General features: G+C 37.0%; 1 protein-coding gene across 1 annotated transcript; it reads left to right on the top strand.

The window, feature by feature from the left end:
* Positions 1–1,152: 1,152 nt before the first annotated feature.
* LOC131856569 (uncharacterized) lies at positions 1,153–1,563 on the top strand. The gene has a single exon (XM_059208410.1). It carries the CDS (start codon positions 1,153–1,155, stop codon positions 1,561–1,563), a length of 411 nt encoding a protein of 136 aa, XP_059064393.1.
* Positions 1,564–12,295: the final 10,732 nt, after the last annotated feature.

Raw genomic sequence — 12,295 nt, 5'->3', positions numbered from 1 at the left:
GGCACCCTAGTCCACTCAGGGCACCTTCGTCCCAGTAGGGGGACTAGTGGCGACACAGGATCAGATGATTGACTATTAAAATAGATAAAATAATTGTTTTGATTACATGATGATGACGACCAATTATTAATGATAGGATGCTTCACCTTTTTCATAGTACACTTCCATACATCTGTGAGCATACTATTGGGCTCACCTTTCAGAGCCTTCGAGAGTACATCCCAAGGCTAATAGCAGGGGAGAGTAGTTGCTACATATAGTGGGCTTATGGTATGCGATGAGTATGCTGACCATTAGATTCTATTCTATGATGTTAATAGCATTGATCTAGAGAGATGGGATGCAGACACCTTGATGTTCATGTTACCTATGGAGGAGATGACGATCACCCTCGAGGATGTATAGTGCATAATGTGCCTTCCCATCAGGGGGAGACCATGAGATATCGATCTGACTGTACTGAGGAGGATTATAGGAGAGAGTGGGTGTATGCTATGGGGAGAGTGATACTCGGTGAGACGAGGGGCCGTATCATGGTCAGCTAGCTCCTACACTCTACCTGCAAGGTTCCATTAGTGAGGCGACTCCAGATCATGACCCTTAAATTAACCATGTGTCCTAATGGGAATGACACACACATGCATGGAGGAATCATCTACACTATTTGAGTGATGGAGAGACATAAGATGGGTACACTCTTGGGGTTGGAGCATGCTTCCACATCTCTATCATGACCTTAGGGAGTATGTATTTGGGCAAGGATGTAGCCTGATGACATGCATGCTACTACAATTGTGGATGTTCAAGCATATTACCTGCACTAGGCTTGTTGAAGCCCTTATAGACTTAGTCCTAAAGCATCCTAGGGTATTTACTTATCCACTTACCCGCGAGTGGCGATTCGACGATCTCCTACATTGGAGGTGGAGCTTAGACATATCGATAGTAGGAGGGGTCATTTGGAGACCCTACCTTTGGATGTACATGTGGGTAAGGATACACATGCAGTCTTTTAGCATGTAGAGGAACCGTCTACTAGAGGGGTAGTACAACCACATATTTGTTCCCTTCTACATCGACTGAGTTCGGTGATAGTTCAGGTTAGAGTAGTGTGTTCCTACTAATGTGCCTCTCTACATCCGACAATTACACATGATTTTGAGGCTAGGAGCCATTCCTAGGCCTACCAGTGATGGGATTGACATCACAGATATAGACAGGTCGAATCAGGACATTGTGATAGACTGTAGAGATGATGTGGGCATGCACCGGTCGTACATCACATGGTGGAGGAGGACATACCCTCGAGCCATATTTCGAGTAGACTTCCCTGGAGGGAACCCCGAACCATGGAGACAGACTGATAGAGAGGGATCTGATACATCCAAGGAGGGCTCAGATGATCAGGCTGACAAGACAAGAGAGCAAGAGGAAGGAGGACACAAAGATGATCCTGACACCAGAGAGGGAGATCTGGATGGAGATGATGACGAGGATAGAGAGGAGGAGGAGAAGGAGGATCAAGAGGAGGATGATGAGGAAAAGTATGAGGAGGAGGAATAAGAAGACAACAAGGAGTAGGAGATTGAGGAGGAGGATGAGTCAGATCTAGTTCCTCATCATTCCGTGGAGGAAACCGTATTTCTAGATCCATCGAACCTCCCATTATAGGTGGAGAAGGACCCTATAAGGGTTCCTCATCCTAGTCCCCATCGACCCATACCCACTATACAGAGACAATATGACTACGGAGAGCCTAGCAAGTCCCAGTCTCAAGCGGTCTCTTTCCATGATCCCTACTGGCAAGAGGATGATCCAGGTAAGGTGTCTCAATTTTTATTAATTTATGAGTCTTACCTGCTTAGATTTGATGATATAGAATGATACTAATAAAAAATTCTCTTTCTTGCAGCTGCCATCTAGGAGTGGCATTCTCTTATTTAGAATGCAATGACAAACTTCATCATGACTGCACACATTCCTAGCTCCTCACAAATAGCGCACAAATCCCAGAGGAGTGTAGGACGACATGCAGACCTTTTCTCCTCTATTTGGATGGAGATAGAGGTCCTATGAGAGAGATTACAATAGATAGAGAGTGACCTAGCAACGTCACAGACAGAGGCAAACACATATTGCGGGATTATGATGGAGAGGGATCGCATGAGCTCCTCGCAGTCCATATCATGATACACCCCCATGAGGCCACCCCTATGGCTAGATCGGGAGGGTGCATCTAGCTACTAGTCCTAGGGATAGGAGATGATATTTCTATAATGATGTATATATTATGATACTCATGAATATGTTATTTTAATTCTTAAACAATATATGCATTGCTTAGATTAGATGTAACATATTTAGTGATGAACATGTATGTCTAATTTAATTTCCATATGATTTATTTATCAATGCTTCATGATTAAATTGATATATGTGTGATTTAATTAAATGCTACTTTCATTATGTAGAAGATAAATGTGTTAAGCTTAAGAACTATATGACTAATGTGATTTATTAAACTCTAATTAAGCACAACATGATATAATCCTACTTAACAAATAAAAAATTGTTTAACATACTAGCACATATAAAATGTAAATCTATTACAATTTACATAAAAGAATCCAAGACAAACAATAAGGTAATGAAATATGCTTATCAAGAATGAAGTAATGTAGACCAAAACATTTAACATCATTTAATCCTACATAATTTAATGAAGACATGCTAACATATTACCCAATTTGAAGAAAGAAAAGATACAGAGAGAACAAAAAGTAGACTAGAGAGAGAGAGAGAGAGAGAGAGAGAGAGAGAACTAGGAATAGTATCTACAAAGGTGCATAGCATTTATGGGTTCCTTGAGAGGCGTACCTTTCACATTTGCTATCTTGTAAGCACCTGATGCATAGATTTCGACAAAAATGTATGGTCCAAGCCAATTAGGGCTGAATTTTCCTTTCTCCTCAGGTAAGCCATTCACATTACACTGATTCTCATAAAGGACTAAATCACCTACTAAAAAGGAACATTGATTAACCTTATCATTGTAGCATTGTTGCAACATTTCAATATATGCTTGAATATGCTCGAGGGAATTTATATGTTGTTCATCCAGCATCTCAAATTGTTGAATTATTTTCTCTCTATAGGAATCATTATCCACTATACACCTAAGAGAAACTCTCAAAGAAGGAATTTCTAACTCCAAAGGCATAATGGCATTAGCACCATAAACAAGATTATAAGGAGTACAACCCGTACCAAAATATACACTCATGCGATATGCCCAAAGATCATAGGTTAACGAAGTATTCCAATCCTTACCATGCTTGTTTACAGTCTTTTGAAGAATTTGTTCAATTATCCTATTAGAAGACTCAACTTGACTGTTTGATTGAGAATAATAAGGTGTAGAAAATTTATGTTGAATATGATATTTCTCGAGAAACTTCTCCACATCCTTATTTTTGAATGATGTTCCATTATCTGAAACTAAAGCAGAAGGTATACCAAATCAAGAAATAATATTTTCCAAAATGAATTCACAAATTCTTTCAGTGGTAGTGGATCGAAGAGAAATGAGTTCCACCAACTTCACAAAGTAATCTGTTGTAGTTATAATGAAAGTATGTCCTTGAGATGAAGGAGGAGATATTTTACCAATGAGATCCAAACCCCATATAGAAAAGGGCCAAGATGCCACTTGAGATCAAAGTTATTGGGCAGGGGCATGGATCAAATTGCTATGTTACTGACACTGATGACATTTTTTTAAAAATGCAAAGGAATCCCTTTCCACGGTTTACCAATAATATCCCATTTAGAGCAATCTCTAAACTAAAGATCTAACCACAAAATGCTCCCCACAAGAACCTGAATGTGCCTCCTCAAGAGAAATAGAAATTTGAGCCTTGTTTAGGCATCAAAGGAGAAGACCATTATAACATCTCCTATAAAGAACATTAGAAAGGATAATGTATCTAGCAGCCAATTTGTGAATCCTAGCCCTAGTATTCTTATTCGTAGAGTAAAGAAAGGTACCATCACTCAAATATCTCACGATATGCGAGTACCATTCATCAGAATCTATAATGCAACAATACACCACATCATTAGGATTATCAGCAACAACCAGGGTAGTGAGGTTGTGAATAGTGAATTTAGACCTACTAAGGGGTCCTCTAGAGACACAAGAGAGGAAACACATGCCATCGCATTAGCATATCGATTATCTTTTTGAGGAACGGGCTCTATGGTATAAGAATTGAATTTTTGCAACAAAGATATAGCTAGATCTCTATATTGTGATAATTTGTCTTTCTTAACTTGATAAACTCCTATCACTTGTCTTATTCTTAGTTGAGAATCTCCAAAAATATGTAGATTTTCCACATTTAATGCCAAGGATTCTTTAATTCCAACTACAAGAGCCTCATATTCAGAAATTTTGTTGTTACATAAGAAATTGAGATGATATGATAAAGGAATGGGCTTCTTTTCAGGAGAGATTAAGACCACCCCTACCCCCAATCATGTACGTCACTTAGAGCCATCAAAGTACAATTCCCAAGTCTCATCAACCTCAGTGGAAAAAATCTATTCATCGGGAAATGACTCTGGATTAGGTAGAGAGAATGGTGAAGGAGGATCAACTAAGTGATTAGTCAATGCTTGACCCTTTATTTCCTTTTGTGAGATAAACTTAAGTTCAAACTCGGTCAACATCATAAGCCACTTAGCTAAGCATTCAAAAAGGTCAATTTTGGAAAAAAGATGTTTAAGAGGATCAAATTTAATGATAACATGGACCTCGGCATCCAAGAGATAATGGCTCAACTTCTGGGTTGCAAAGACTAAAACAAGGCATTGTCTTTCTATTGCAAAATATCAGGCTTCATAAGTGAGTAGAGTGCAGCTTATACAATAAATTGGGTATTCTCTACAATCCTCATCACTTTGTGCAAATAGGGTTGCAAGAGCTTGAGGAGAAGCAATGGTGTATAGAAGAAAATTCTTAGTAGGATGAGTAGGTTGAAGAATAGGAGGATTGGCCAAATAGATTTTTAGGTCTTCAAATGCTTTATAATAATCCTTATTCTATTGGAAAGTAATATTCTTTTAAAACAATTTTGTGAAGGGAAAGTTACGATCAACAAGTTGAGAAATGAACCTACGAATAGCTTTGATCTTTCCTTGCGAACTTTTTAGTTGGGAGACATTCATAGGAGGTGGCATGTTAACAATAGCATCTATCTTCTTTGTATCCACCTCAACACCATGATGTGAAACTATGAATCCTAATATTTTTCCACTATCCACACCTAAAACACATTTTCCGAGATTCAAACGCATGTTATACTTATGAACTCTCTCAAAAAATTGATGAAGGATCTTAACATGATCTGTACGAAGAACAAATTTGGCTAAGATGTCATCAACATAATATTTTAAGGTTTTATGCATATAGTCATGGAAGATGAGAGTCATAGCATGCTGATAGGTGGCACCTGCATTTTTCAACCCAAAAGGCATTACAATCCAACAAAACATACCCTAAGGGGTGGTAAAAGTGGTATTATATTAATCTTGAGGAATAATGAAGATTTGATTATATCCTGAGAAACCATCCATAGAGGATAATAAAGCATGCTCTATTACTGAATCCACTATCATATCAATATTCGAGAGAGGAAAGTAATCCTTTAAAAAGGCCTTATTTAAATCACAAAACTCCGTACACATCCTAATCTTATTTTCATCCTTAGCCACAACCACAATGTTCGAAATCCATGCGGAATAATCAATAGGATGGATTTATCCAATAGTTTTTCAATCTCATCTTTAACAAGTAATGCCACTTTAGGGTGAATCTTTCGAATATTTTGCTTCATAGGTTTAGCATAAAGAATAAGGAAAATGTTATGAGTGACAATCTTAGGATCTACACCAAGCATGTCAGAACATATCCAAGCAAAGATTTTAGAGAATTCATATAACAACTCGGCATACTTCTTTTTCTCTTCTTCATCAAGACATTTCCCTATCTTGATGATTTTATCTTTTACACAAGGATCCATCTTGATATCAATGGTGTCATTTATTAGGAGATTTCTTTATTGAGAAGCAACTTTTAATTGGGGAAATTCTTTAACTATCTCATTGTTATTTCCTTCTTTCTCAAAGTAAGCTTCTGCATTTAGACAATAGGGAAAACTGCAGTTATGGTGAAAATGAGGAAGGTTATCATAAGATCTCAAGAATTCAGCTAAGGAATCATCCGTAGAAAAAACATTGAAAGCAAAGATACAAGAAGGATCATAGTCAAATATATTCTGAATATTTTAGAGAGAGAGAAGAAGAAATGGCATTAACACTAATAGATGGTCTCTGGGAGGCTTTAGTACACTTGAAAGGATCATAACCAAGCCCAAATGTCATATCACAAATTTTTTTTTCCAAGGGAACCTTAATCCCTTGTTCTTGAACACCACTTCCATTTCCATTATATCCACACCTAGCCAGGATATGACAACTAGGACCATAAAGGTTAGTAATTTCCTAAGATGAAGGAGGATTTTCATAAAGTGAAGAATCAAAATCCTCTAGACCAGAAACCAAGGGAGATGAAGTATGAAAAGCCACCACAAAGTTATTATTCAATGGCCTAGACAAAGTGGATTGCTTTTTAGGGTCTTCTTCTTCTTTCTTCTTTTTGACCTTAGGTTCTCTTTGGGAAATTTTGTATTCCCCTACAAAAATAGGATTAAAATCAAGGGATCACCAATCATCTTCTGCAAGAACCTTCTTAGCATAAAAGGTGCCCTCAGTATTAGATTCGGGCTGAGAAGACTCTTCCTCAAGAACCTTAGGTCCACTTGAGGAAGTGTTGGGAATCGATTCAGATATAGAAGATATGTTTGATGAAGTGGTCACACTAATCAGAGTAGAAGATTTAGAGGATTTATCTAAGATAGCTGGGGAAGAATTGGTTGAAAATGATTTAGAACTTGATGTTTGTAAACAAACCTGGAATATTGTGTCACCTAGCAAGGTATATGTTGTATTGTTGTAAATAAATTTAATTTGCCTATGCAATGTAGAGGGAACAACTTGCATGCTATGAATCCAAGGTCCCACTAGCAACAGGTTGTATTTAAATTCTCTAGACAAGACATGGATATGTGTGATTAAAGTAGCAGGACCTACCTTAACATGAAAGGTGATGATACCTAATGAAGATTTAGCAATATTATCGAAGCCATGGATAGTGAGAGAATCAAGCTTAATAAGAGATGCATCAATATGTATCCTATGCAACAAGTTAATGCTACAAACATTAAAGCTAGAACCATTGTCCACTAGTGTTCGTCTTATCACACTATCATTTATAATAATCACAATCATTCAAGGATCATATTGTTGTTGAATTTCACTATAGGGCATCTCATCTTGTGTAAACACAATGAGCCTTGGGTGTTGTAATAGAGTTAATCAAGGAAGCCATATTATTGGATGTCACTGGGGATGGGACATTCAATGTTTTTAAGGCATCTTTTAGCATTCCATGATGATTCGAGGAAGTTTGAATCAGATCCCAGAGGGATATCTTGGTAGAAGTAGCTTTAAGTTGTTTAGCAAGATCATATTCCTTACCAAGGGTTTGTGAAATGTGAGGTGCTTAAGGAAGAATAGGTTCAGGATCAGGTAGAGAAGTTGGAACAACCAGAGGAGGATTAGGTTTCCTATTGTTTATCATTTTATAGGTATGGGCAACTACATTATTGCTCTCCTTGGTTATTTTTCTAGCATAGCTATAAGGACTCTTAGTGTGATTCCTTCCTTGAACTGTAATGATAGGTTTGTTTGGAGTGCTAAAGGAATCATGACCATATCCATCTTGAAGCATGAAAAGAGGTTGATTAGAAAGAGATGAAGATGGAGAAGGACAAGAACCTTGGACAACAAAAAGAGGTTTTCTATGTTCATTCACATTGATCATATTGATTAACTTTTTAGATGCATTATTCTTGTTTGAAAGTTTAGGCAAAGACATAAAGTCATCAAGGGCATCATCCAATAAATAATGATCATAGTGATTGAAAGGTTTATCTTTGGACTCAAAAGGATACATAACCTCATAAAGGGAATTGTGAAGGTCAACCATGTCATTACATTTATTGGAGGAGTAGATAAGAATGTACCCATGAGAGTAATCATTCAACATATCTTTCTAATCACCACAAAATGGCGTTGTAACAAGGTTGATTATTTTTTTGGAAAAATGAGGGTCTAGAAGGCTTAGGGTTCAAAAAATCATCTAGAGATTCATCTAATTCATCCTTACTAAACTCATAATAAACAAAATTGTATACATAATCAAAAGCATGAACATCTTGCAAATAGAAATCTTACATTTTTAAAATGAAAATTGCATGAAACTTAAGCACACAATGCAAAGGAAATGAAAGAAAACTATTTTTTATTTTTGTTTTTTCTTAATGTTTTGAAAGAAAATGAAATAAAATAGATCTAGATCAAAAAATTTAATGCAATGAAAATGAAATTGGATTCACATTGGGTTCACCCAAAATGTGTAGGGGAAAAAGTGAGACTAAGTATGGAAACCCTAATCCCACTCTCATACACACTCATGGAATATGAAAGAGCCTAGGGAGGTAACACACTTTGGCTACTTGTTATGAGAAAGAGAGAACCATGGATTACCTCTTAGGGTTTTTATTCCTTTGCTGTAAATGAGAGATGAATGATGGAAAAATGTTGTCTAACCTAGAATGCAAGTAAGAAAGCAAACCCTAATATGGAAATGTAGATCAAAGGACAACTGATATGCTACTAAAAAGTGCAAAACTAAAGGAAAAATCACAGGTGCACCTATGTTTCAAATCTGACCAAAAATGTCTGGGACTAAGGTGCCACACCATTGTCCTGATTCTGCAAGTCGAGAGTTGCAACTAACAAGATGGGTTCTGAAGCCTCCAAGACACTATTCTTGCAAATCTTGCTAATAGAGGATAGGACCATGGTGCCATGCCACTGTCTTGGGTAGGAATAGGGCATCACACCCCTATCCTTAGGGTTTTTGTTGAGATCTGCAACCAAGAACTATCCCTATGTGCTCTTTCAGTCCTAAAACTTCCAGCGACACTCAGATCCGAACCTGTACCTGAAGCTGAAAAATAGGGTTTGTGGTGGCTATATAGGGTTTTGCCTTAGTCAAACCACTGTGTTGGTGATTTTCACCTCCACAAATAGTTGATAATGTGTTGAAAATGTGTGTGCAAGAACCTTGTGTACATACAAGATCCTAAAATGAAAGCAAACAATCTAGAGCAACCCTAAATAGTAAACCCTAATTACTTATAATTGACAAAGTAAATGCTCTAAATCCATGATGCAAAGTGATCTAAAACATGAATATTAATCAAAATGAAGTTTATGTAAAGGGGTGAACTCACAAAGCTGGTTCCCACTCTTGCCAACGAAGGAAATTGGTGAAAGTGGAGAATTTCATTTAGGGGGGGTTCGAGCGAAGGGGGGGTGTTCGAACGGACTACCCTTTGGGGTTCGAGCGAAGCCCCCACTTCGCTCAAACCCACTCTTTCAAGCGAAGCACCTTTAATACTTGATTATATAATTTTTTAATTATATAGGGGAGGTTCGATCAAACTCCCCTTCATTCGAACCCTCATAAAAATGGGGGGTTCGCTCAAACCCCTTTTCATTCGAACCCCTTTTTTAAAACTTCTTTGGAGCTTTCTACATTTTTTGTATATTTTTGGCCTTCAAACCTCTGGTTGAAGGCTCAAATGGAATGATCTTGACAACCCAAAATGTAGTATTGTAGTCCTCAAAGAAATCTTTCCAATGAATATAATATTATTACATACTGAATTTATTATGATCTTGTTTTTTAATTTTACCTGTAGACGTATAAAAATGACCATATTCCTAAATGAATATTTTATGTTCATTTCTCTATTTAATTAAATCCAATTTAATTAAAAGACCTGCATTCCTCTATTTAATTAAGTAAATTACTCAATTTATTTAAATTAAATTCACAATACCATTTAATGAATAAATCATTTTATTCAATTAAATTCCCCCTATCCACTTTTAATTAAATACAAATTTAATTAAATAGTTATCCTAAATTGAATAAATCTAATTTATTTAATTTCCCCAAATTGCAACCAAATTGAATTAAATCATTAAATTCAAATAAATCCTATTATCCCTCCATCCACTTGCAAAATCCTGCATCTCCCACTTGCCTTCCTAAACTCCTTTCTAATCCCTTCTAGACTCTTCTAATTGCTTCTAATTAGCCTAACCCATCTTCTAAACTTTGTCACATCCCTAAGCATGGGGAGGTCACTTCTCAAACCCTCAAAGTCTTTGATAACCATTAAAGGCTTCGAACCTTCAACCACTTAATTCCTCAAAGTCTTTGATAACCATTAAAGGCTTCAAGCCTTCAACCACTTAATTCCCCAAAGTCTTCATAACCATTAATGGTTAACTCAAACCCTCTTACATGGTTAAAGAATTTCTTTTAACTCAACCTTCATCCAACCCAAGGGTCTCATCAAGCATTTAATGCTTTGACCATGATTATCTCTTAATCATTTGCACAAAGGTTTATCCTTGGATTAACTCTTAATCCAGTGGGTAATCCTAACTTAAGCTTGACCCTTACCTTCTAGATAACCCTAAGGTCTTCTCAGGCATTTAATGTCTCCAACCCCTTCTCTCAACCCAACCCTATGTTGACACTTGTCACCATTTCATTGGTGCAAATTGCAAACATGGATCCCCAACTTTCAAACTCAACCCTTGATCAACTCTTTCAATCCTGACCATCCATTGCCCTGTTTTTGCTATAAATAGAGCTCTCATTCTTCCATTTTAGAAGATTCCAAGTTTGTAGTATCATACTTATTCTAAAATACATTGAAGCTTTCACATTTCATATATGCTCATCATTTAGCCTCTCTTTTCAATAAGAAATAGTCTAAATATGCATGTTTAGAATACTTTGTTTATCATTTAGCTCAATCATAGACTAATATAGTATGTTAGGATAGTATTTATACTAACCTTGTCATCTTATAATCTAGTTTATTTCATTTCTAGAATCATTCATAGCTTAGGATGCATTTCATACTAAAATCTATCAAAGCATCCCTCGTCCTTGCATTTGCCATCCCTAAACCATTTTGCTCAGTGATCTGAGAGCAAAAACATTGGTTTGAGGGACATTGTGAGATAGAGAACCATGGGATAGACCTTGGGAAGCTGAGTAACACTTCATTACTCCATAGCTTGCACCAAGAAGTCTTATGTGTGTGTGTGGACAAGTATTCTGGAACATTTTCACATATTAAGTTCTATCGACCCGCTTTTCCCGCATACATTTCTGGCACCCACTGTGGGGCTCAACCCCATATATCAAATCGGTTTTTAAAATTAACCACTTTTGCAGGTCCGTGGGAAACATGAATCAGTGCATGGGAAACATTCCCTGGCGCATCCGGTTAACAGTCTAGCGCATCCCGCCTACTGTTTAGCGTGTGGGGTCTCTACTCTAGTGCGTAAAGTTTTTTTTTAGCGTATGACTTCCACTAATTTTTTCCTGTAGGTCTCAGCGTAGAAGAAAAATAGAGTAGCGCATCTGAAAAATAGATTGGCACGTCGGGTCTATTAGATAGCGCATCCAGTTCACCATCTAGCACATGAAGTCCATCATCTAGCGCGTAAAGTCCATCTTTTAGCGCATCCAGTCATCACTTTTCTTGTGGGTCTCAGCGCGGGAGAAAAACAGAGCAGCGCTTCCAACGCACAGAGTAGCGCATCCAGAAAATAGTGTAGTGTATTTAGACATAACTTTAGCGCATCTAGATTATATTGTAGCGCATACAGTCCTTTCTGTAGCGCATCGCAGACGGAAGGCAAAAATAAAAAAATTGTAATCGAAATTAAATTTAGACTTGTAGAAGTCCACCAAAATCCGGATTTTTCTAACTATTTAACTGGAATTTTGTAGGACTCTGACAATTTCTTGCAGGTAGAGCTAGAAAATTTTCTTTTATCGATTTCTTTTGTTGACCACCAAAGATCAAAATTTTGCTTTGTTGACCAAATTATTTTCCTAGATTAGAAAATCATTGCTATGAAGGGTTAAAAAGAACATCATTCTTGTTGGAGCAACATCTCCAAATAGAAAACAACAAATCATTGTCTGAAAGGCTAAAAAGAACAACTTGAT

The sequence above is a fragment of the Cryptomeria japonica genome, chromosome 7, assembly GCF_030272615.1.
Source record: "Cryptomeria japonica chromosome 7, Sugi_1.0, whole genome shotgun sequence".
In the NCBI taxonomy this organism is placed as follows: Eukaryota; Viridiplantae; Streptophyta; class Pinopsida; order Cupressales; family Cupressaceae; genus Cryptomeria; species Cryptomeria japonica.
The sequence above is the reverse complement of the archived record's forward strand: the minus strand, read 5'-3'. Positions and strand labels throughout refer to the sequence as shown.

Coding starts and splice junctions, on each gene's coding strand:
- LOC131856569 (XM_059208410.1), top strand. CDS start 1,153: ATGATTTTGAGGCTAGGAGCCATTCCTAGGCCTACCAGTGATGGGATT.